This window comes from Simochromis diagramma, unplaced genomic scaffold, assembly GCF_900408965.1.
Source record: "Simochromis diagramma unplaced genomic scaffold, fSimDia1.1 OVJJ01000682.1, whole genome shotgun sequence".
Classification (NCBI taxonomy): Eukaryota; Metazoa; Chordata; class Actinopteri; order Cichliformes; family Cichlidae; genus Simochromis; species Simochromis diagramma.
The window spans coordinates 2249294-2276551 of record NW_024387359.1 but is presented as its reverse complement, the minus strand read 5'-3'; the positions used below and the strand labels follow the sequence as shown (position 1 = coordinate 2276551).

At 40.5% G+C, this 27258-nt stretch overlaps 1 protein-coding gene across 4 annotated transcripts in view; it reads left to right on the top strand.

Moving 5' to 3' along the window:
• LOC120718629 (synaptic vesicle glycoprotein 2C-like) overlaps positions 1–27258 on the top strand; it is a 60153-nt gene that overhangs the window by 12397 nt on the left and 20498 nt on the right. For all 4 annotated transcript variants that reach the window (XM_040007196.1, XM_040007198.1, XM_040007195.1 and 1 more), the window contains exons 3-4: positions 14277–14457; positions 17145–17296. In XM_040007196.1, the coding sequence (XP_039863130.1) occupies positions 14277–14457; positions 17145–17296 (333 nt within the window). The remainder of the gene's footprint in view (positions 1–14276; positions 14458–17144; positions 17297–27258) is intronic.

Genomic DNA, 27258 nt, shown 5'->3' with positions numbered 1-27258 from the left:
GGTTTACATGTGGACGGAATTTAAAAAAATAACGAAAATGGAAAATCTCCGTTTTCAAAAATACCCGTGTAGGTGTGGACGTAGCCTAAATGGAATTACATTGAATAGATTTGCCATGTAGATTAATTCATTGTCACCCATGCCTCATATAGCTGAGTCAGCATCTGAGCCATATTGAAATATTGAAATCGGTGTTTGGATAATTATTACTTTGTTGTAACAATTCATATTGGCAAAAAATAAACAAAAGAAATAAATGACCAAAAACAAATTGCCTTACTTTTTGTGTAAGGCAATTTGTTACAACAAGTTACAAGTAGACTCCGATTTTGAAGCGCTCTAATGAACCATCTAAAAGTCATCTAACATTGCTATCAGGAGACATTAATGCTTCTGTAAAGTCAGCTTTGTAGACATGGAGCATAATCTTATTGATGCTCCTAAATTAAGTTAAGCTTTATATGACACTTATAGACTGGTAGAAGTATTAGGGTGTTGACAGAATTAATCTCCTGATCCTAACCTTCACATGATTTGTGCTTTTAATGACATTTGATATGCAGAGAAACTAAGTGGTGTGTGACACTTTTAGCCATAATCTCATTGCTTTAGGAATTGCCAGTGGGTTGTCATGGCACCAGGTATTTGGATAGATGAGTAGGAGGTGTGTTAAGCTAGATGGATCTCTCCCACTCTAGGGAAAAGTTGTCTGTTTGTGTGCCAGTATGTATCTGTATGTTTAAATGTGGATGGTGTGTGATTTGGCTTTATCATTTCTAACACAACTATAAAAATACTAGCTTGGCACTGATATTTTTCTCAGTGTGTTTGTGCTAAATGAAAGTTTTTGTCACTTAATAAGATTCTGAGGCAAAAAGTCATCCTTGTCTCTTATTACATTATCTTAGTGTGGCTTTATTACCAGAAGTACATGTAGAAGAGAGTACTAACCTTATTTCATGTTTGGGGGAGCAAGATGGTTTATTATTCACCCAGATTTCTCCTGTATTCTGACTCATCCCTCAGTGGGAGACAGGAGGGAAAGAATAGAAAGAATGAGTCATTTCACCAACTTGTCACACGCTGCATAAATAGACGATGCGTATATGTGCTCACTTGCAGATATGCTTAAAAGAATAGTAGCACAGTAGCACTCATTAGTTATTTTTATCACAGATTCTCTGTGAAGGTGAGTGACTCTTGAAGTGGTCAGTAAGATAAGCTTCAGTGGACATCTTGTTAAAAGGAAAAACAATGTTAAAATGATAGAGACATCTGCTTATATTTGATTAAAACACTAATCCCAGCTCGTACATTAGTGTTTGTGAGGTCTGACTGAGTGAATACATATCTATATGTGATATGACTTAAAAAATCTTTGCCTCTCCCCTCACCAGCTTCAGATTAAAGATATCTCACAGCCTTATAATATTGGCAACTTCCTGGACACATTTAGTTTTAGGTTCACATCTTTGAGAACATGTTTCAGTAAATTTAGTCAAGAGACAAACAGATTAAAATTGGGTGGATAAAAGTCCAAAGGGGAAGGTGACCTCACTGAACTTGTTTTTGGCCATAACTCAGGAAATGAAGTTTATCATGCATAATTATGATATATTTAATTTTATCACAGTATTTTAGATAGAATAGCTTAATACAAACTAAATAACACCAATAATAAATACATATATAATCACTGCCAGGACACTGCTGTCGGAAGGAAAAACTCCCTTTCAACAGGAAGAAACCTGACTAAAGGAGGGGCAGCCTTCTGCCACGACTGGTTGGGGAGAGAGAAAGAAGACAGGATAAAACACATGCTGTATAAGAGAGCCAGAGATTAATAACAGGTATGATTAAATGCAGAGAGGTCTATTAACACATAGTGAGTGAGAAAGGTGACTGAAGAAGAAATACTCAATGCTTATGACTAAATAAGCAGCACATATATTATCATTGATTACTTGCTGCTATTCAATGCACACCTATGAAAAGTCTGGGTAGTCCCAGATCAAAGCCTTACTAACATGAATAGATTTATTATTTATATAAAGGAATTATCTCATTTTTATATTTCTGTCCCTGATCTACTCCAAATACTTTCTTTCCCTTTAATATAACGTAAAAGGTGAAATGCTATCTTGATGTGGGATGGTCCACTTTTTTTTAACTCCCTGTCTTTTCTGTTACCCTGCTGTAATCCTGCTCTTACGCTCTAACACAACCTCTTTGTGTTTCATAGCCTCACTGGCGATCTGAAGATATGGGCCAGAGTTAATCTCTGCAGCATTGTGCTTCACCGCAGTTTAGCTATGGTAGACTGGCTCACGTACCTCCCGGGAGAAAAGGAGAGAGGCTGAGATTTTACACACTTCCTCTAAATGTCCTCTTCTCCTTTTCTCCTCCACCACATATGGCTTTAATTTGTCTGCCGGTGTTTTCCTGCATCACAATCAGCCTTTTTGACTGTTTTAGTTCAAATGTGTGCTTGCTCAGATGAAACCATGCTGCAGGTGTAGAGTAGTAAGAAGACTTTAAAGGGGATTTTGGCCAGCTGATATTTGTTAAGCCTATCAGCTTTGCATGCTGTGGTTACGTACTTATAGAGTCACAATCACCACAGACACCTGAAGTTTATCAGCACAGCAGAGTGATAAATAGGCTCTGTGCAGCTTGAGGTTAGCTAATTAAAAACCTAGGCTAAACATGTCCTCTTCACAACCAAGGACAGCATTGTTAGCTAATCACCCACTTAAACGATGTGGGCTTCATAGATAATTGGCAAACTTTCTGGAGGAAACCTGGTCTTGTTAGGAGAGACGCCATCCATCCCACTTTGAATGGAGCAGCTCTCATTTCTAGAAATATGGACAAATTTATTAAACCCCCCAAAATATGACTATCCAGAGTTGGGACCAGGAAGCAGAGTTGCAGTCTTACACGCCTCTCTGCAGCTTCTCTCCTCCTGCTACCCCCCCCCCCCCCCCCCCAAAAAACAACAACAACCCATTTCCACTGAGACTGTGTCAGCTGCCAAACAGACAAAAAACAAACTAAAAACCAGCAATAGACAACTTAAACATAAAAAAAATCACAAAGAAAGAACAATACAGTATCCACATCTGAACCAAAGAGTAAAACAGTGAAATGTGGATTATTAAATATTAGGTCTCTCTCCTCCAAGTCTCTGTTAGTACATGACTTAATAATTGATCAACAAATCGATTTACTCTGCCTTACAGAAACCTGGTTGCAGCAGGATGATTATGTTAGTTTAAATGAATCAACACCCCCAAGTCATTCTAACTACCAGAAATCTCGAAGCACAGGCCGAGGGGGCGGTGTCGCAGCAATTTTTCACACCAGCCTATTAATCAACGAAAGACCAAGACAGACTTTTAATTCATTTGAAAGCCTGATGCTTAACCTCGTCTCCACCCCAGCTGTGAAACTCAGAAACCAGTCTTGCTTGTTATCATCTATCGTCCACCTGGGCCTTACACAGAGTTTCTGTCTGATTTCTCAGACATTTTATCTGATTTAGTTCTGAGCTCAGATAAAATAATTATTGTGGGTAATTTTAACATCCATGTAGATGCTAAAAATGACAGCCTCAACATGGCATTTAATCTGTTATTAGATTCAATTGGCTTGTCTCAAAATGTAAAAGAACCCACCCACCACTTTATTCACACTCTAGATCTTGTGTTAACATATGGCATAGAAACTGAACATTTACAGTGGGGCAAAAAAGTATTTAGTCAGCCACCGATTGTGCAAGTTCCCCCACCTAAAATGATGACAGAGGTCAGTAATTTGCACCAGAGGTACACTTCAACTGTGAGAGACAGAATGTGAAAAAAAATCCATGAATCCACATGGTAGGATTTGTAAAGAATTTATTCGTAAATCAGGGTGGAAAATAAGTATTTGGTCAATAACAACAATACAACTCAATACTTTGTAACATAACCTTTGTTGGCAATAACAGAGGTCAAACGTTTACTATAGGTCTTTACCAGGTTTGCACACACAGTAGCTGGTATTTTGGCCCATTCCTCCATGCAGATCTTCTCGAGAGCAGTGATGTTTTGGGGCTGTCGCCGAGCAACACGGACTTTCAACTCCTGCCACAGATTTTCTATGGGGTTGAGGTCTGGAGACTGGCTAGGCCACTCCAGGACTTTCAAATGCTTCTTACGGAGCCACTCCTTTGTTGCCCGGGCGGTGTGTTTTGGATCATTGTCATGTTGGAAGACCCAGCCTCGTTTCATCTTCAAAGTTCTCACTGATGGAAGGAGGTTTTGGCTCAAAATCTCACGATACATGGCCTCATTCATTCTGTCCTTAACACGGATCAGTCGTCCTGTCCCCTTGGCAGAAAAACAGCCCCATAGCATGATGTTTCCACCCCCATGCTTCACAGTAGGTATGGTGTTCTTGGGATGCAACTCAGTATTCTTCTTCCTCCAAACACGACGAGTTGAGTTTATACCAAAAAGTTCTACTTTGGTTTCATCTGACCACATGACATTCTCCCAATCCTCTGCTGTATCATCCATGTGCTCTCTGGCAAACTTCAGACGGGCCTGGACATGCACTGGCTTCAGCAGCGGAACACGTCTGGCACTGCGGGATTTGATTCCCTGCCGTTGTAGTGTGTTACTGATGGTGACCTTTGTTACTTTGGTCCCAGCTCTCTGCAGGTCATTCACCAGGTCCCCCCGTGTGGTTCTGGGATCTTTGCTCACCGTTCTCATGATCATTTTGACCCCACGGGATGAGATCTTGCGTGGAGCCCCAGATCGAGGGAGATTATCAGTGGTCTTGTATGTCTTCCATTTTCTGATGATTGCTCCCACAGTTGATTTTTTCACACCAAGCTGCTTGCCTATTGTAGATTCACTCTTCCCAGTCTGGTGCAGGTCTACAATACTTTTCCTGGTGTCCTTCGAAAGCTCTTTGGTCTTGGCCATGGCGGGGTTTGGAGTCTGACTGTTTGAGGCTGTGGACAGGTGTCTTTTATACAGATGATGAGTTCAAACAGGTGCCATTCATACAGGTAACGAGTGGGGGACAGAAAAGCGTCTTACAGAAGACGTTACAGGTCTGTGAGAGCCAGAGATTTTCCTTGTTTGAGGTGACCAAATACTTATTTTCCACCCTAATTTACGAATAAATTCTTTACAAATCCTACCATGTGAATTCATGGATTTTTTTTTCACATTCTGTCTCTCACAGTTGAAGTGTACCTCTGGTGCAAATTACTGACCTCTGTCATCATTTTAAGTGGGGGAACTTGCACAATCGGTGGCTGACTAAATACTTTTTTGCCCCACTGTAACTTTGTTTCCTGAAAACCCTCTCCTGTCTGATCATTTCCTGATAACATTTACATTTACAATAATTGATTACACAGCAGTGGAGAGTAAACTTTATCACAGTCGATGTCTTTCTGAAAGCGCTGTAACTAAGTTTAAGAATATAATCCACCCACTGTTATTATCTTCAATGCCCTGTACCAACATAGAGCAGAGCAGCTATCTGAACGCTACTCCAACAGAGGTCGATTATCTTGTTAATAATTTTACCTCCTCACTACGTACGACTCTGGATGCTGTAGCTCCAGTGAAAACTAAGGCCTCAAATCAGAAGTACCTGACTCTGTGGTATAATTCTCAAACACGTAGCCTAAAGCAGATGACTCGTAAGCTGGAGAAGAAATGGTGTGTCACAAATTTAGATGACACCCAGCTCTATCTGTCCATGAAGCCAGATAACACACACCAATTAGTTAAACTGCAGGAATGTCTTAAAGACATAAAGACCTGGATGGCCGCTAACTTTCTGCTTCTTAATTCAGATCAAACTGAGGTTATTGTACTCGGCCCTGAAAAGCTTAGAAATATGGTATCTAACCAGATTCTTACTCTGGATGGCATTACCTTGGCCTCCAGTAACACTGTGAGGAACCTTGGAGTCATTTTTGACCAAGACATATCCTTCAATGCACATATTAAACAAATATGTAAGACTGCTTTCTTCCATTTGCACAACATCTCTAAAGTTAGAAATATCCTGTCTCAGAGTGATGCTGAAAAACTAGTTCATGCATTTATTACTTCCAGGCTGGACTACTGTAATTCATTATTATCAGGATGTCCAAAAAACTCACTGAAAAGCCTTCAGCTAATTCAAAATGCTGCAGCAAGAGTCCTGACAGGGACTAGAAAGAGAGAGCATATTTCTCCTGTTTTGGCTTCCCTTCATTGGCTTCCTGTTAAATCCAGAATTGAATTCAAAATCCTGCTCCTCACATACAAGGTCTTAAATAATCAGGCCCCATCTTATCTTAATGACCTTGTAGTACCATATCACCCTATTAGAGCACTTCGCTCTCGCACTGCAGGCCTACTTGTTGTATTTAAAAGTAGAATGGGAGGCAGAGCCTTCAGTTTTCAGGCCCCTCTTCTGTGGAACCAGCTTCCAGTTTGGATTCGGGAGACAGACACTATCTCTACTTTTAAGATTAGGCTTAAAACTTTCCTTTTTGCTAAAGCATATAGTTAGGGCTGGACCAGGTGACCCTGAATCCTCCCTTAGTTATGCTGCAATAGACGTAGGCTGCCGGGGATTCCCATGATGCATTTAGTTTTCCCTTTCCAGTCAACTTTCTCACTCACTCTGTGTTAATAGACTTCTCTGCATTGAATCATATCTGTTATTAATCTCTGTCTTTCTTCCACAGCATGTCTTTTATCCTGTCTTCCTTCTCTCACCCCAACCGGTCGCAGCAGATGGCCGCCCCTCCCTGAGCCTGGCTCTGTCAGAGGTTTCTTCCTGTTAAAAGGGAGGTTTTCCTTCCCACTGTTGCCAAAGTGCTTGCTCATATGGGGTCATATGATTGTTGGGTTTTTCTCTGTATCTATTATTGTACGATCTACTGTACAATATAAAGCGCCTTGAGGCGACTGCTGTTGTGATTTGGCGCTATATAAATAAAATTGAATTGAATTGAATTGAATTGAATTGAATTTAATATCCAGGACAAAAGGTCACAATTTTTTGTTCAGTCTAAAACTTATTGACTGCATATATTGGCATCACAGCTGGTGCTGACGTTCTGGGAAAGCAACTGGAGCTCCTAGAACACATTGCTAAAACAACACTTATACCAAACCTGATCAGTACTTATGAAGCCTCAAAACATCTCATGTGCAGTGCCCTAGGAAGCATATTGAGGAAGCCAAAAGAGGAAATGAGCTAGGTACTAAGAACTGGTGGAAGAAGGGAGGAAGAGGGACTGGAAGACTTTCTATAAATCTATAAAAGTATGTTGGTAAGGCTTTGCAGGATTCTCATTCTGCAAAGTTCTTAAATGGTTGGACATTACAGGAATGGCTTAGAGGATGCCCATTCAATCTGTGAGCAAAGATACAGAGGGTCACCTGGGTGAGGATGTCTGCTGTTGAGAGACCCAAAACATCTGATGAACCCAGGAAACATCACTGATTATGCATCCTAGGAGATATTACTTAAATAGACGAGAGACTAAGAGCTTAGCATACTTTATTATTGAGAATATCTGAAGTGGAAAAAAGTCCATGTGTCACATGTGAATTGTTCCAGCTCGTACACTTAGCACTTGCACTGCTATGTGTGAGAAAATAAGGATCTGAGTGAAATCGTTGTTTTGACTGGAATTATAATCAGTCATCAGCTGACTGGGTAAACAATTTCACACAAGCAATTTGAAAACTTATGCAGTGCGAACCACAACCTGTTAAAGCTAGCAAGGCTAGAATTGTTGGTCAAAGCAGGATCAATAATCAAATTGCATATTTCCATACTTACACTTATTATTCTGAGTACATATAGCTACATGAAATGCTCCACAGGTACCCACATGGTGTATTCATAATGGCCCAAAGTCTCAGTGTGGAATGATGTATACTTCTTGCCTTCAGAGTTCATCATCACTACATGAAGAGAAGAGAGGAAACACTCAGACAGCATAAAAGATGAATTTAGCCTCCTGATCTGATAATTGAAGCCAACCTGAAGTGCCTTAAATCTGGAATCTTTTTAAAGGCCACCAATGAACGATAGCTGTGGTTGTTGAACGACGTCATATCCTATTAAAGCCCAGAGTGTACATAAAGTACATAAAGTGTTACTTTATACCTTGGCACATACCTTTGACGTTGCGTGATGAACTCTGTATTCCTCGTCCACAGGTAAACGCAAAAAAGGAGTTTTAAAAAAATCTCAGTTTTCGGTGATTCGAAACACAGTTTACGTGTGGACGAAACAGCTGCGTTTTCAAAAATACCCGTGTAGGTGTGGACTTAGCGTAAAAGAGTTAGTAGTTTATTTCCTTACTACCTGTAATTTATTGCAGATTACTTGTATTTGCTTAATTGCTTACTAAATGTTTGAGGTGTGAAATAAACCGCAATGGAGCAAAATATGGGTGTGTGTGGTTGGAGGATGTGTGGGTGCGTGTGCGCAAACATTTTTCTTGTAAAACAAAGGGGGGCCTACCAAAAAAAGTTTGGGAACCACTAATTAATGCCAGAATGTGTGTTGCTCCCAGGGGTCTTCTCCTCCTCCCTCCCTGAAACAAACTGTTTGTATGATTCCCTGCAGCAACCACCTGTCAATCACAGGTGGTCTTCAGGGAATCCCCTCATCTGTTGAAATCCTGAAGCTCTCCTCTCATCCATGCCAGGACATTGCATGGTGACAGGATGAGAAAACAGAGCAGAAATGTGTCAAGAGAGAATTACACTTGCACATAAGAGCTAATTACTGTGGAAAAGGAAGTGGCATGCATGCAGACTGCTGAGACTCCACTGCTGAAATAATCCCACTGGATGCAACAAAAGCTACACAGTGTAACATTAGAAGCAGACACTGTCTGGTCTTACTTAAGAAGAAGATTAACACTTCATACTTAACAGTTCAGGTGTTTTCAGAACAACTTTAGTAAGGTTTACTTTGCACTTCTGAGGTCCTGTGACTACAAGTGTTTGAGAAATGGAGGCAAGTCATAACCCTTATATGTGTTTAGGGTGGTTGACCATGGCTGTGATACTCTGTGAAAGACGTTGCTGTACAATGTCATCCTTTTAGAACTTTTTACGGACAATATATAATTTTGTCATTTAGATGTTTTTATCTAAACACACACTGAATAAACTTCCAAATCCATCTAGGTGGCTAAAAATGCAGTGGTATGGTGTACTTTACTACTCAAGCTTTTTTTTTTTTTTAATTTTTTTATTTATGAAATTCCACATTCACCAATATTCATCCAAGCTAATCCAGTCTACATCCAAATTTCTTAATTTTAATGTGAATATTTTAATATTCACATACTGATGAACACACCAGAGAGCAACTTGGGGTTCAGTATCTTGTCCAGGACTTTAAGGTCTTTGAGGAGAAAATGTTCACTTATTCCCTAATATATCCCACCCACTAACAGTGGCCGTGATGAAGAGATAATCAGTGTTATTTGCTACATTTCTAAGTGGTCGTAAGGTTATGCCTTATCAGTGTAAATATGGAACTATAAAATTTGAATACACTGTTGAATTGCAATATCTGACAAAAAAAATCACTCTGGTGCCAGGGCTGATTGACCATTGCATGTTTTGGGGGCTTAAATACAGGGAGTGCAGAATTATTAGGCAAGTTGTATTTTTGAGGAATAATTTTATTATTGAACAACAACCATGTTCTCAATGAACCCAAAAAACTCATTAATATCAAAGCTGAATGTTTGTGGAAGTAGTTTTTAGTTTTAGCTATTTTAGGGGGATATCTGTGTGTGCAGGTGACTATTACTGTGCATAATTATTAGGCAACTTAACAAAAAACAAATATATACCCATTTCAATTATTTATTTTTACCAGTGAAACCAATATAACATCTCCACATTCACAAATATACATTTCTGACATTCAAAAACAAAACAAAAACAAATCAGCGACCAATATAGCCACCTTTCTTTGCAAGGACACTCAAAAGCCTGCCATCCATGGATTCTGTCAGGGTTTTGATCTGTTCACCATCAACATTGCGTGCAGCAGCAACCACAGCCTCCCAGACACTGTTCAGAGAGGTGTACTGTTTTCCCTCCTTGTAAATCTCACATTTGATGATGGACCACAGGTTCTCAATGGGGTTCAGATCAGGTGAACAAGGAGGCCATGTCATTAGTTTTTCTTCTTTTATACCCTTTCTTGCCAGCCACGCTGTGGAGTACTTGGACGCGTGTGATGGAGCATTGTCCTGCATGAAAATCATGTTTTTCTTGAAGGATGCAGACTTCTTCCTGTACCACTGCTTGAAGAAGGTGTCTTCCAGAAACTGGCAGTAGGACTGGGAGTTGAGCTTGACTCCATCCTCAACCCGAAAAGGCCCCACAAGCTCATCTTTGATGATACCAGCCCAAACCAGTACTCCACCTCCACCTTGCTGGCGTCTGAGTCGGACTGGAGCTCTCTGCCCTTTACCAATCCAGCCACGGGCCCGTCCATCTGGCCCATCAAGACTCACTCTCATTTCATCAGTCCATAAAACCTTAGAAAAATCAGTCTTGAGATATTTCTCGGCCCAGTCTTGACGTTTCAGCTTGTGTGTCTTGTTCAGTGGTGGTCGTCTTTCAGCCTTTCTTACCTTGGCCATGTCTCTGAGTATTGCACACCTTGTGCTTTTGGGCACTCCAGTGATGTTGCAGCTCTGAAATATGGCCAAACTGGTGGCAAGTGGCATCTTGGCAGCTGCACGCTTGACTTTTCTCAGTTCATGGGCAGTTATTTTGCGCCTTGGTTTTTCCACACGCTTCTTGCGACCCTGTTGACTATTTTGAATGAAACGCTTGATTGTTCGATGGTCACGCTTCAGAAGCTTTGCAATTTTGAGACTGCTGCATCCCTCTGCAAGATATCTCACTATTTTTGACTTTTCTGAGCCTGTCAAGTCCTTCTTTTGACCCATTTTGCCAAAGGAAAGGAAGTTGCCTAATAATTATGCACACCTGATATAGGGTGTTGATGTCATTAGACCACACCCCTTCTCATTACAGAGATGCACATCACCTAATATGCTTAATTGGTAGTAGGCTTTTGAGCCTATACAGCTTGGAGTAAGACAACATGCATGAAGAGGATGATGTGGACAAAATACTCATTTGCCTAATAATTCTGCACTCCCTGTATCTATTTGTTTTAACCATTGAGTATGATTCATGCATAAATCACTTATTTATGATACTGTATTTGATTTTACTGCAATACCAATAGGTTTCTAATCTTGTAAACTATCTCAAATAACATCCATCAAGTGAACTATCACAATCATGTCATTTTATTTTCATATTCATGATCTAATAACTGATCAGGTTGTCATGCTGACAATGTGTACAGTCAAGTAACACTGATGAAATGGAAACTTTGTTGGTTTCTTCGGTAGTTGGTAATCAGGGTTGGAATTGTAACTCACAAAAAAGTAATGTGTTAGACTTATTGAGAAGACAGGCTTTTTGACAAGAGGGATCTGGTCAAAAAAGCAGTCCTTTATCTTTACATTTGTAAAAGTAACAAGTAATCTAAGGCTGTTTTATTTATGTATTTATTCATTTTACATTACATTCCTGGAGAAATATTAGATTACTTGTTACTTCTGTATTACTCAAGAACATGTGCCGAGATGCGCTGCCACACATTTATCATTTAAATCCATCCAAATCTAAATCCTTATTCTAATAAGCACAAGTGTGAACATAAAACTGAAAGAAAGCTTAAAACCATCTCAAAGAGAACTTTACAGTGATTGCCAAAGAGATTCTGTAGAAACGGGTATGGATAGAAGTTGAAAAAGACAATTTAGACTGCTATCTCTGCTTTTCTTAACCGTAAAGGTCAGGCTCTGGCTGCTTAACTGGGGTCAGCATGGAGTCAACTTTGTATTGCCATGCTGCCTTTGCAGGTACTGTGGCTTAGCAGTAGTGGATAGTTATGTCTATCCAGTGTCCAACCCAGTATCACGGCAAAGCAAGTATGTACATGCTGATCCACCGTGTCCATTTCACGCTTTGCCTATCCAAAACGTGAAATGGGAACGCATGCAGAAATAGCATTACCAGCAAGGGGAAATAATATAGCCACAAAGTCGGTAGTGAGCAAAAAACGTATGAAGTGCATTCCAGGATCCGTAATTGTCAGAAACGATTAAGCTAGGCGGCTGATATGTATGTACATGCAAATGTGTTAATAATGTCTATTTAAACCCTCCCATTATTTTCATGTTGGCTTGAAATAAAATATCTCACTCTGCTGTTACTGCAGTTTACTGCAACTTACTGCAAGCGTGTCCTTTTCACACTTTGGAGAGGCAAAGCGTGAAATAGACATAATCAAATGGCGTGTCTATTACATGTTTTTCTGTTTTCTTAGAATGAATGAATGATATTTAATGTCACTATTCATAGTACGGTGAAACTAGCAATTAGTGGCCTTCAGTTACAACGTCAGTATCTACATGAAGATTCATGGTGCTCTACTGCAAACACTACTGGATGGATGCACTGTTTTCAATATCCTTGGTCATGCTGTTGTTAAGCAGTCTCACTTACTAATTTCTTTTATATGGGAGTATTTATACCACTGGGATTTTAAAATGCATTTGTATGTATGGTTTCCTGCTTGAGAAAAGCACTTAAAACCTTTTTCCCCATGTGCTTCAGTGCCTTTAACTGACCCTTGCTAATTTGCATAAAGGCCCTTAAGGTCTGACCTGAGTTTGAACCCAGCAGGAAATCACAAATCCAATCTCAGAATGCCTCTCAGATGCCCCATCACCCTCCCCCTTTATTACAGATACAAACTCAGCGTGAGTGAAGCCATAAAACAAATGAGCTAGTGCTCCCAGATAGCATCTCCTTCAGTACACACGTTCAGATGTAGCTACACAAATCAAAAAGTGTCAACAGTTTGTGCAGAATGCAGCACTTTTGATATTCAGTTTGTAAGCCAGCTCGAGTGAAGCTTCACCTTTATATCCTACTACCTATAGGAGAGCCTTCTCTGCAGCTGAAGTGCATAGATCCAGGGGCTGTCACCTGTAATGAATCACTACCTCTCACCATCATGTCTGCCCAGCTTGATAAGGCCCTCCACTTTCAGCGTATCTGTCTCATCACCGCAAAAATTGGGGGGGGGGGGGGGGGGTGCTGCTGCTTCCTGTCATCTGCCAGGATTATTTCAGGTGCTGCCATGTCAAACGCCTTCCTCCTCAAATTACCATTTTTATTAGAACATAGGGAGAAAAGTGGGTTGTTTACAGGACAACCCTAACCCCTCTCCACCACTGCCACCCAATGTCTTTACTGCATGGGAAGAGAAATGACCCCAGCCTTGCACAGGTAAGCAGCAGTACAAAGACCTGGATTTAGAAACAGAGCCACAAAGTCAACTGCTGCTCTATTTTTCCTAGAGAAACTTTAAGAAATATCAGTTGTCAGACAGTGATTTGATTTGGAGAAATTTAATACATGGTCAAATCTTCATTACACCGCAAAATGTACAATATTAGGTTTTCAGCAAAAAAAGAAGAAAAAAAATCTTGAGTTACCACATTATGAGATCCCATTGAATAGATAAATATTCTAAGCCGAAGGTTTTGAACCACATTATTGTGTGTGAGCACTGAACAGTCTAACATGTTGTTAGGACACTGAGCAGCTCTTGTAATTTAATGCATTTAAGACTAGAAGTACCTAACATATGCCCATCTAGCTGGGCAGAGCGTAAGTGAGTAAAAACAAATAACTAGACATGAGAAATATCAAAGAAATCTGTTTTTGTTTTTTGTGCCTAAACAAAAACAAAATCTATTTTGTATTCAAATTTTTCTCGTTTTCTTCCATGTCTTATAGAAAAAAAAGTAAAGCAATAATTGGATGTTAGATTATGGGATTATTTAAAGTCTGTAGTTTAAGTACAGACTGTAAGTGTACATTAAGTCAGTTTTAGTGATGGAGTTTTTGTTATCTATGAACTCTAGCTTAAAAGCTGTGTGTGTTGTGAGGATGCATGAATAAATTGCTGAAACTGTCTTCTTATATTCCAAAATGTAAAATGGATTTTGTTTACTCAGCGGTTTCAGTAACAAACACTTGACTCCAGATGGTTGTGATCATTTATAGCTCTCCCTCTTTCTCTCTCTCTATCTACCACTGTCTTTCCCCCTGCCTCCCCTCCTCCAGGCAGCATTGTGTATCTGGGGATGATGTTTGGAGCCTTTTTCTGGGGTGGCCTCTCAGACAAAGTGGGCCGCAGACAGTGCCTGCTTATATCCATGTCAGTCAACGGCTTCTTTGCCTTCCTTTCCTCCTTTGTCCAGGGCTACAGTATGTTCCTCTTCTGCCGCATGGTGTCTGGCTTCGGGTAAGTTTGTTTAACTTTCCTCTTCTCACGCTCCTGCAGACCTTCTGATCTATCTTCCCACCACTTCCTCTGCTGTCTCTCCTCCTCCAAATTCAAAACACATGACAAGAGGTTATACTAACTGCCAGGCATCAGCTCTTCCTCATACCCAGGGGTATAGAAGAAATAAAGCAAAAGAGAAAGGTCTGCAGAAATCAGCTAGTAGTGTAAATGAACATCTGGGTGTTTTAATGCTAGCATGGTCTGCTTGGCTGCACAGATCCTTGACAGCCCTCCCATCTCAGTGACATGATATCCTTTTTAGATTGTATAGTGTATGAACATTTAGATCAAGTTATGATGGCTTAAGCTGGTGCTGCTTCATGACTAGACCAAAATGGATATTCAAATCAGAATGGGCCACAGTGCCTGAGGGCATTCATGATTGGTTTACCTGAGCTGCACTCAGCTCTTGTGCATTTAATTACAGTTCTGTAAGCAACCAGTAAACCTCACATCATCTGAAAAACAGCTTCTGCCTTAATGGCTTTAAAATTTCATTAGCAGCTTTAGCTTTTATGTCACCACTAGTTGTCAATCTTTATGCAGAAAGTAGTCTATGGTGTGGGATGGTATCTATGATTGTACATATACCTTTGGGAATAACAACAAAGAGGCACTGCTTTGTAAGGGGTCACTGAGATCTTCTGCTTTCTTTTCCATCCTCATTCTGGCAGAAATACGATCTGGCATCCAGTGCTGTGTGTTTCACTGTTCCTTTCATTGAGTTTTTCCTACCTTATTAGCGTTGCTATCAGAAGCTGTCTCAGCAAATAGGAAAAGACATTCACAGCACAGTGCCATAATGAAAAATAAATACAAGAATTCACACAGATTAAGTTTTAGTGCAATTTTACTTAATGTTCTAAACCAGTCTGTCATATCAGTCACTCCTCTGGCAAAACCTTAAACAGGTTTTGACATTTTTAGAATGAATATCATAGACAATTATTTTCATACATATATAACCTTTTACTGTAAGTTTCTCCCACGTAGACATAAAGGAAGCAGGACAAAAGGCACAACCCAATCTCATCAGATTCTCGGGTGTCACCACAATCTTGAATATTTACTGGATACTTTATACATGGTTGGTTTTTTTGTTTTTGAGAATTGAAAACAAGCCATATACATTTTCATTTGCTTTAAGCCTTTTTGCAGTTACGCAGTTTCTATGAATATGTAATGTTGATGATCTGAAAAGGTTTTGATTTTGTTTTATTTACTTTATCTTAAATGGAAAGGGGTGTACCCCACCTCTAATTAAGTGTTAGGACAGGCTCTATCACCTCATCTTAGATGTATAAGCACTTTGAAAAATTTATGAATAAATGGATGGATTATCTAATATTGGCATCTTTCAGGTAATACAAAGCATATGGCAATGCAGATTCTTTACTTGTTCCTCATGAGTTAGCGCTTAGTTTCTACATGTAGTGAAAAATTAAAATGTCACAGATGGCTGCTCAAGTGAGAAATTTGGGATATAACAGCTACAGCTCAGATCAGACTTTAAAGGAGAAGTTCAACATTTTCAATACACGCTATCTTTGTTTTTCTCCAAAGCCATCTATCCATATTAAATTCAGCTAATTAATGTTGAAATGAATCAGAAACAAATGTATAATAATAAAAGAAATGCTGATTGCTCTTTATCTGCCTCTCATTTGCAACACTGTAGTCAACCATAAAACTGACAGTAAAACCAGTGCATCTCAAAAAGTTGTGCATAGATGAACATACCTTTCAGAAGTTTTTGTATTGTTAAAGCTTTTTTAATTGATCTGTAGAAATAACTAATACATTATGAGATACTGTATTTTCATGAACTATGAGCCATTATCATCAAAATTAAAACAAAAAGGCTTTGTGTTGAATGATTACATGAAAATGTAACTTTCTGAAATAAATTATGAAAAAAAACCCTTTTTGATGATATTCTAATTTTAAGAGATACACTAGTAAGATTTGCCATTTGGTTTTTTTCCTCTTCAAATATGTACGACACTCTGAGGCTATGAAAAAAATGGGCACTGTCACTGCAGTCACAGATGGGCTCCTTCTGACTCTACTGACACCTCACTGAAAGGGTTCAGTTCAGTGCACCTATCCCTCACATCAACACAAGATACAACAACGTACTAATATGGAACTATGCAATTTGAGACATGTTCACTATGTTAAATTTAAAGGCCACACAACCTGTGATTCTGGAAAATGATATAATAAGCAAGTTTGATAGAAAGCAGCAAAGATGGCTCAAAGACCGTAATATCCTGTGTGCTACAGTGTGGTGATTTTTCATTTTCTTTGGTCAAGAAGATGACAGTACAGTTTGTGCAAATAAATACTAAGCTGCAGTGGATAGTGCCGTTGCCTCCTGATGATCTGGTAAGACTCAGAAAATAAGCCAGAATAGTGTAGAATCTGCTTTGTGACATGAATGAACAAAAAATGTGCGAAGACATGTTCTAAAAAAAAAGTTTCAGACGTTTGTACACTTCACAGTGACAAATGAAGAAATGTTTTCTGTAACAATAAATCAGTTTCATATTGTGATAAATGTTCATTGTTGCAAGCGCTGATGAGGCAAATGAGGATTGCCTTTTTGAGCATGCATAGCTAATTACAACAAGCTGTATTTACAGGATCGGTGGAGCAGTACCGATAGTATTCTCATACTTTGCGGAGGTGTTGGCTCGCGAGAAGAGAGGAGAGCATCTGAGCTGGCTGTGCATGTTCTGGATGATTGGAGGAATTTATGCCTCAGCCATGGCCTGGGCTATCATCCCACACTATGGTGAGTGACATGATGTACCACTTCTAAAAAAGGTTACATTAACATGACAGCAAAGCAGCACTAAAGGGAAATCATTAAAATGATCGAATAAATTTGTCATAAAAATGTTAAAGTGTATTATTACATTTTCCCACCTCATAATAGTCTGTGGATATTGCTCCTTTATTTTATATTTTTTGCTTATTTTTTTAATATTATCAAGTTAGTAGAGTTTACAATGAACAGATAACCCAACCAGATTTAGGAAGTCATTCCAATTCAATGCAATTCAATTCAGTTATCTCAAGGTCTTTTATATTGTAAGGTAGAGACTGTGTCAATAGTACAGAGAAAATCCCAACAATCAGACGACCCTCTGACCACTTAACGAAGGTTGGATGGAAAAACTCCCTTTTAACAGGAGGCAGTCATCGTGTGACTGGTTCTGGGAAGAGGGAAGGAGACAGGACAGAAGTTAGGTGAGATGATCGCAGTGAAGAAAGGCCAGATGTTTTAACATTGAGTCCAATGTGGAAATACCCTGAACTGGGATTTGTTTCAATGGCCAGCAGAGGGCGAATGCTCTGGTTGCCAAAATGAAACGATTGTACAGACGTAGAAAGAAAACAGCCCTTGTCTTCCTTAATCTACCTTAAATGAACACTTTCATAATGAGTTTATGGTCTCAATTGCTAGTTTACACTGTTACTGAATACAACATGACGTTATTACCTAAACCTACTCTGTGAATGAGAAGCCAGTAATGTATGAGCACGCAGTGCTTTATGATTCACTATTCTCTTATCACATCTATTTTCAAAACACCAATAAGGTGTTCAAGGCCTTAACATGAGACTTCAAAAACCAGGGGATGATGTAAAAGTGCTTCTATTTATCATCTATCTTTCACATTTAATGAATCAGTCTAATTCATCAGAACTAGTACTCTGAACTCTCTGCCTCTCTTCCACAGTTTTTCTTTAGCTCTGTCTCCTTCCCCTCACTCCTGGCTGATTGTGACTGCTGTTTCCTGAGCCTGTGAAAAATAATCCTGATGGTAGAAAAAGGACCAATAATGTTAAAAGTACTATGTCACCAAATGTATAATAAAAATGTTATTAAAAATCAGGGACAAGTGGTATAACCTATGTGGGTGTTCATCATGGACAGAATATATATTGAAATAATGCTGCCAAGGTGTGTTATGAGGAATACTCAATGAACTACGCACTGAAGTTTAATGGAGACTCATGCTAGGGACGAAACTACTCTGCTACCCTGTAACACAAGCATGTAATGCTAAATCACTGGAGTACATCAGTTTAAAGCCTGGCAGTAACTTTTTCTATGCAAGCTATAGTCTGTGGATGTTTTGTTCCACTGCTAAGAACAGAATAAAGTGTCTAATGCTCATCATATGAGGAGGGGATAAGGGTGTCGACGATCTTGGATTGAGAACACCAATTGATTGTGCCTCTGTTGAATGAAACAAGGCTGCACTGGAACTGGAACAGACAAGTGAGGTAATTATAGACATTTGCATCCTGACATGGCAGATTTCTTGTTATATAGGGCATCCTTTGAAGTCATCCTTGTAGCCCGCTACGGGCTAACTTTAGCCAATCAGATGTAGAGATTACAGCAAACAAAAGATAAGGTCTAAGGAGCTTGGAAAGAAAAGCATCTGGACTTCTTTAAGTTGCTTGAAGATGTTTCACCTCTCATCCGAGAAGCTTCTTCAGTTCTAAAGGTCAAATGGTGGAGAGACCCAGATTTAAACCCAGTGGGAGTTTCCCCCCAAAGAGGGACAAAGGACCCCCTGATGATCCTCTACCAAATCACATGAGCCAAGGTGTGAAAACGGGTGTGGGTCACAATCAGCCAGGGTTTCGGGTGAGCTCATTGTGAAACCTGGACCCACCCTATAGGGCTTTGGAGTGTGATGTCACAGGGGTGGGCGTGGAAAGGATTTTGGCCTGATGCACCATTTTCCGGGTCCAAACAAAGCGCAAGCGAAAAAGGAGCGAAGGCACACACAACAGGTTTGTCCTTGCTGTGTGGTCGGCTGCAATGTTCGATCGCATAACCGGCACGAGAATGAGCTTAAAAAGGGTTTGTCTTTTTATTCTTTCCCAACCTGAAAGCAACATGAGGGAGCTTATATGGCAGACCTTAGAAAATGAAGGCGTCTAGCCTGTATAGCAGCCGTGAGATGAGCTGATATCCAGTTTGCTTCCGTCTCCAGATATCTGTTGGTGTTCTCCAGACATTTTCACTCCGGTTCTACAGTATATATGTTCATATCACTCTTCATAGCTTAATAATATTATCGTTGGGGCTCTCGGAGGTTTTAGAAATTGCGAACAAACATAGAATTGAGTGACTGTGCAGACATACGTGCTATGAAACGATTTGCTAATTCTTTCGCACAACTGTAGGGAAGCCTGCCTATGAAATGGATCAAACAAATCCAGACTGGGTACCAACGTTACACATGGGGCACTCAGAAATCCGAATGTGATGGTTAGGGTTAACAAGATACGTGAAGATATCGGGGTAGGACAGTGGCAGTAAGTCGTCTGGGTCTTTACTCCACTGCCGTATTTCATATGGGTCCACATTTGCGATGCACTCTATTTTTTTTCAAGTACCGCCGCTTCGCCTCTGGACGCAATCGGGCTCTATACCATCCTTTTTCTTTTGAGCTGCTTTTAAGCATGTTTCTTGTCGTCGTCGTCCCAACACAGTGTGTTTGTTTTGATTTGTGGAACCGGAAAATGGCGCCGCGCTCCCACAATACATTGCAGCGTGACGTCAACTCCAAAGCCCTATCATGTGATTTCCTGAGGTCAGATGGCCCAGGGTGTGAGTGGGCATTAAGGCGTCTGGGAAGTGATCTCAAAACTGGATTATAGATGGCAGACAGTTGGTGTCATAAACCACCACCTCTGTTCAAAGATGGTCGCTCACAGTGGACATAGATGGCTTCTTTCACTCCTCTTTCAAACCATCTGTCCTCTCTGTCCAAAATGTGAACATTGGCATCCTCGAAAGAGTGACCTTTATCCTTAAGATGCAGATGGACTGCTGAGTCTTGTCCTGTGGAGGTGGCTCTTCTATGTTGTGCCATGCGCTTGTGAAGTGGCTGTTTGGTCTCTCCAATGTAGAGGTCTGGGCATTCCTCGCTGCACTGTACAGCATACACCACATTGTTAAGTTTGTGTTTTGGAGTTTTGTATTTTGGGTGAACCAGTTTCTGTCTGAGTGTGTTGCTGGGTCTGAAATACACTGGGATGTCGTGCTTGGAGAAAACTCTCCTGAGTTTCTCTGATACACCGGCTACATAGGGGATGACAATGTTGTTGCGTCTGTCTTTCTTATCCTCCCTCGCTGGTGTCTGATCTTCTTTTCTGTGCCTCTTTGCTGACTTTATAAATGCCCAATTAGGATAACCGCATGTTTTGAGTGCTTCCTTTACATGTGTGTGTTCCTTCTTTTTCCCTTCAGGCTTAGAGGGAACATTTTTCTGCCCGGTGGTGTAAGGCAAGGCAAGGCAAGTTTATTTGTATAGCACAATTCAACAACAAGGTGATTCAAAGTGCTTTACAGAGACAATAGAAACAAGAACAAATAAAAAGCATGATTTAAAATTGATTAAAACAAGCAAATAAACTAACTAACTAATTAACAAACAAACAAACAAACAAAACAGTATATAAAATCAAAACAGATAAAATCAGAACAGTAGATAAAATCAGTAGTTAAATGTAAGTTTTGAAATTTAAGCTTAAAAGTGTGGATTTGGTGCTTTATTCAAATGCAGCTGAGAACAGGTGAGTCTTCAACCTGGATTTAAATAAACTGAGTGTTTCAGCTGATCTGAGGCTTTCTGGGAGTTTGTTCCAGATATAAGGAGCATAAAAGCTGAATGCAGCTTCTCCTTGTCTGGTTCTGACTCTGGGAACTGATAAAAGACCGGATCCAGATGACCTGAGGGATCTGGAAGGTTCATACTGGGTCAGGAGGTCATTGATGTATTTTGGTCCTAAACCATTCAGAGCTTTATAGACCAGCATCAGAACTTTAAAGTCTATCCTCTGACGGACAGGCAGCCAGTGTAAAGACCTCAGAGCTGGACTGATGTGGTCCACTTTTTTGGTCTTAGTGAGGACTCGAGCAGCAGAGTTCTGAATGAGCTGTAGTTGTCTGACTGATTTTTTAGGTAGACCTGTAAAGATGCTGTTACAGTAATCAAGCCTACTAAAGATGAATGCATGGACTAGTTTTTCCAGGTCCTGTTGAGACATCAGATCTTTTATCCTTGAAATATTCTTGAGGTGATAGTAAGCTGACTTTGTTATTGTCTTAATGTGTTTTTCTAAGTTTAGGTCTGCATCCATCACTACACCCAAATTTCTCGCCTGGTTTGTGGTTTTTAGATGTATAGATTGAAGTTCTCTGGTGACCTGTAATCGTTTTTCTTTGGCGCCAAAGACTATTACCTCAGTTTTGTTTTTGTTTAGCTGGAGAAAATTGTGGCACAACCAGTCATTGATTTCCTCAATGCATTTACCAAGAGCCTGTACAGGGCCTCGGTCTCCTGGTGACATTGTGATATATATTTGTGTGTCATCTGCATAGCTGTGATAGTTTATTTTGTTGTTGTTTATAATCTGTGCCAGTGGGAGCATGTAGATGTTAAACAGAAGGGGTCCCAAGATGGAACCTTGGGGAACTCCACATGTGATACTTGTCTGCTCAGATGTGAAGTTACCTATTGATACAAAGTATTTCCTGTTTTCTAAGTATGTTTTGAACCAGTTTAGTACAGTTCCTGAAAGACCTGTCCAGTTCTCCAGTCGTTTGAGTAATATGTTGTGGTCAACTGTATCAAATGCTGCACTGAGATCCAGTAAAACTAGGACTGACATTTTTCCACTGTCTGTGTTCAGACATATGTCATTAAACACTTTTGTCAGAGCGGTTTCAGTGCTGTGGTTCTGTCTATAACCTGACTGGAAGGCATCGTAGCAGTTATTCTGTTTTAAGAAGTAATTGAGCTGTTGAGAAACTGCTTTTTCAATGATCTTACTTAAAAATGGGAGATTTGAGATCGGCCTGTAGTTGTTCATTTGTGTCTTGTCAAGATTGTCCTTTTTCAGTATAGGTTTGATTACAGCAGTTTTTAGTGATTCTGGAAACACACCTGATAATAAAGAAAAGTTCACGATCTGTAACAGGTCTGACTCTAAAGTCTTTGAGACCTTTTTGAAAAAACTTGTTGGCAGGACATCTAAACAGCAGGAGGAGGAGTTCAGTTTACCTAAGATGTCCTCCAGGTCTTTGCTGTTAATAGGTTGAAACTGTTTCATGGTGTTTAAACAGTTTTTTGGTGGACACAGTACATATCCTGGATCTGCTGTTGATGTACCAATTGCTTGTCTAATTTTTTGGATTTTTTCTGTGAAGAATTTGGCAAAGTCATTGCAGGCCATGGTTGAATGAAGTTCAGCTGCCACTGACACAGGAGGGTTTGTTAGCCTGTCAACTGTAGAAAATAAGACCCGAGCATTATGGCTGTTTTTAGTGATGATGTCAGAGAAGTAGGACCTCCTTGCATTCCTCAGTTGTAAATTATAATTGTGAAGTTTCTCTTTATAAATGTCATAATGAACCTGGAGGTTTGTTTTTCTCCATCTGCGCTCAGCTTTCCTATACTCTCTTTTTTCATTTTTCACCAGTGTGGAGTTTCTCCATGGAGACTTTTTCCTTCCAGAGATAACCTTCACCTTAATGGGAGCAATAGTGTCCATTACATTTAACATGTTAGCATTGAAGCTATTGACGAGCTCATTGACTGACCCTCTGGACAGGTCAGGTGTTAATGGGAAGACCTGGTTAAAAATTGCACTACTGTGTTCAGTTATACACCGCTTTGTGATCACTGTTGTTGATATATTTGTGTGGGCTGAGATTTTACTTTCAAAGAAAACACAGTAATGATCAGATAAGCCCACATCAGACACAGTAACCTTTGAAATGCTCAGGCCTTTGGAGATCAGTAGGTCAAGAGTGTGTCCTCTATTATGTGTGGCCTCTGTTACATGCTGAGTCAGCCCAAAGTTGCCCAGAGTGTTACTCAGGTCTTTAGTCCCTTTGTCCTGAGGGTTGTCCACATGAATGTTAAAATCCCCAACAATAATTACACAGTCAAAATCAACACAGATCACAGACAACAGTTCACTGAGGTCATTAAAAAAGTCTGTGCAGTATTTGGGAGGCCTGTAAACATTAAGAAACACAACTTTGGATGGGGCCTTCAGCTGTAAAGCCACATATTCAAAAGACTGAAAACTTCCAGGAGATAGCTGCTTACATTGAAATGATTCATTAAATAAGACAGCAACCCCTCCTCCTCTCCTGCTCACCCTGGCCTCACTGATAAAACTGTAGTTAGGAGGGGTCGTCTCGATGAGAACAGCTCCACTGTTACTTTGGTCCAACCAAGTTTCAGTTAAAAACATAAAATCAAGGCTGTGCTCAGTGATTAAATCATTAATTAAAAATGTTTTCCCAGCTAAAGATCTGACGTTTAATAAAGCCAACTTAAGTGTTTTAGAGGTATTACTTGTCCCCTCGTGTTTGGGAGCAGTCTGTGGCACACAAGGTATGTTTACTATGTTTAAAGATCTTTTAGAGTGCAGCTCTCTGTGTTTTGACCAGGCCACATGTCTCCTGTCACCTAAAAGTACAGAAATTTAAAACCTTCTAGTAAACAGGGTCCCAGCTTCTCCTGGGAAAAGTCACCACTGCCATAATCCTCACAGCCCGGACCCTTCACACATCACACATCAGACTGCGGAGACAGGGCATGAAGAGGAACTAAGGGGGGCGAGGCTGGGCAATGTGACTTCGATTGCTCTGTTGAGGGTGGGGCTCGATGGCGAACCTTTGGCCGCTCTGGTGGGGGGTTTATGGGGGACAAAAAGGGATTGGGACGGGGGGTAGATCTGAGCCCAGCATTGACCCGCTCCATCATCTCCTCAGTGAATTTCAGGTGTGGGGAGGAGGGAGAAAGGGAGGGGGAGGAGGGTGATGGCCTGTCAGGGGTTTGGGGGACTGGGGAAGGTCGTGGTCCCTTGTCCTGGTCGTTGGTGTTGTTGAGAGAGTTGGAGGCAAATAGGGACCCCTCTTCTTGCCTTAGATGTCTCTCCTTTCTGAGGCTCTTCCTCAGATGCCTTAGATGTCTCTCCTTTCTGAGGCTCTTCCCGGGTGGGGGCAAATGGAGCTCCTCCTCAAGGTTTCTGCTGGGCTTTGTCTGTTCTTGGAGTACTGTTTGTTCCTCTTTATGAGATAACTCCTCGTTTATCTCAGCCTTGGCACCAAGCACAGATGGATGACGTATGGAATAAAACAAGTTGGAGGTGAACAGTTTCACCCCTGGCTTGTTAAAATTAAATCCATTTGCTTTGAACAGATGCCTGCGTTCCCAAAAAATATTAAAGTTGTCGATAAAATGCACTGAGTGGTCAGCACATGCTGATATAAGCCATTTATTCAGTGTAAACAACCTGCTGAATCTCTCGTCTCCTTCTCTGACCGGCGGTACAGGTCCACTGATGAATACAGCTGCATTCAGAGAGTTTACAGTATTTAGTAATCCAGTAAAGTCCCGTTTCAGAACCTCCGACTGTTGTTTGGACACATCGTTTGACCCTGTATGCAGAACAATGTTTGTCACAGTTGGATATTCATCTGCAATTTGAAGAATTCTCTCCTTCAGGTTGTTGACCATATCCTTAGGAAAGCAGAGGACTTTAGTGTTCTTACCGCACATCCTTTGTACATCCTTTACGGCAGAGTCACCCACAATCAGAGTTTCAGGCCTAGCCTTTAGCTTTCCCTGTGGTCTTTTGCTATTCAACAGATTTTCAGACCTTACTTCGCTGCTTTTAGATGGATGGTTGTCCGATATAGATCCAGGGTCCTTTGATAGTGGAGCAAATCTGTTCTGCAGTTTCACATTCAGTTGTTTTGGAGATTTGTTGTTATTCTTCCTATTCACGGTTGTCCAGTCCTGTTTCCTCCCGTATACAGGGGTAGAAGAGCTTCTCTGTCTCGTAGGAAGTGAAAGCCAGTCGGTTTCAGAGATTTCAGCTCGCTGTGCCCTGCCTGTGGTACGTCCTTCCCCTTCCAGGAGACATGATTTATGTCTTGGTTTTGCACCAAGACAGTCCAAGGGGGGATTATCACTTGAGGATTTATAATAATGCACAGAGTCTACTTTCTTGGTCATGTTATCTGTGCTCCTTAGCTGTGTACTAGCTTGCTCATCGCCATTGTTTTGAATCAAAGGCAAGGTTGTTTCATTTCCACACAGTCTATTTACCTCCACGTTTACTTCTAAGCGATGAATTTTTGTCTCCAGTACTGCAATCTTCTGCAGGAGGCTGTGGTAGTCATCTGTGGAGAGGGAAGGCATCTTGTTGCTAGTTAGCCTAGCGGTTAGCCCCTTTCCAGGCTATTGAGGCTGCTCGGTGCCCAGACGCCGTAATCAGGATTCAGCTGTGTCTAGGCCACAGACACACGGAGCGCTGAGGATAAGGTAACTATAAAAATGTTGCTGTTTCTGTTAAGAACACTTTAGTCCTAATGATCTATGAGTGTCCAGAAGCTATCGCAGGTAAGCTCATAAGGAAAAAAGGGAAAAAATCAGCATAAAAATCAATAAAATCAATAAAAGAAGCAAAGCATTAAAGAGCAAAGAGATGAAGCGTCCACACTCACAAAAGGGGAGGAGAAAGTGTTCTAATTACTCCAAGTTTGTGTTCCAGAGGGTGATGGGAGTCAAAGAGGAGTTACTGGTCCGTGTGTGTGGGCTTCCGGTAAACTTCAATGTTGAGGTTGCCATTCTCTTCTATGAGCACAGCACAGTCCAGGAAAGGCGAACAGTTATCCTTTGTGTCTTCCCTGGTGAACTTACTGAAGTCCGGTAGAGGATCATCAGGGGGTCCTTTGTCCCTCTTTGGGGGGATACTCCCACTGGGTTTAAATCTGGGACTCTCCACCATTTGACCTTTAGAACAGAAGAAGCTTCTCAGATGAGAGGTGAAACATCTTCAAGCAACTTAAAGAAGTCCAGACGCTTTTCTTTCCAAGCTCCTTAGACAACGATGACCTGGATGACTGAGAACCTTCACAGACAAACAAAAGATAAGCAACCCTCTAACGGGCCTTGAGACTGGAAAATAGCCAGTAAGGTTAACTATGTAGATGCTTTGTAATATTTTGCATAATATTTCATATTTTTCACCAGCAGGCAATTACTTAAAACACATATTTTGCAGGTGGTTAAATGAAACCATCTGTTAACCTAAAACCTGCCAGTAACTACAATGTTATTGTCCAGGTATTCGTCATCAACTTCATTTCTGTTCAGTTCTGTTTTAACAATTCAGTTCAATTCAATTTTATTTATACCATGGCAAATCACAACAACATCGTCTCAAAGCACTTTATATTGCAACCTAGACCAAACAATAATACATAAAGAAAAAAAAAACCCCAACAATCATATGACACCCTATGAGCAAGCACTTTGGTAACAGCGGGAAGGAAAAACTTTAACAGGAAGAAACCTCCGGCAGAACCAGGCTCAGGGAGGGGCGGCCATCTTCTGCAACCAGCTGGGGAGAGAGAAGGAAGACAGGATAAAAGACATGCTGTGGAAGAGAGCCAGACATTAATAACAAGTATGATTCAGTGGAGAGAGGTCTATTAACACATAGCGAGTGAGAAAGGTGTCTGAAGAAGAAATACTCAGTGCATCATGGGATTAAAGCATAAAAGCATAACTAAGGGAGGATTCAGGGTCACCTGATCCAGCCAAAACTACATGCTTTAGCAAAAAGGAAAGTTTTAAGCCTAATCTTAAAAGTAGAGATAGTGTCTTCTCCTGAATCCAAACTGGAAGCTGGATCCAT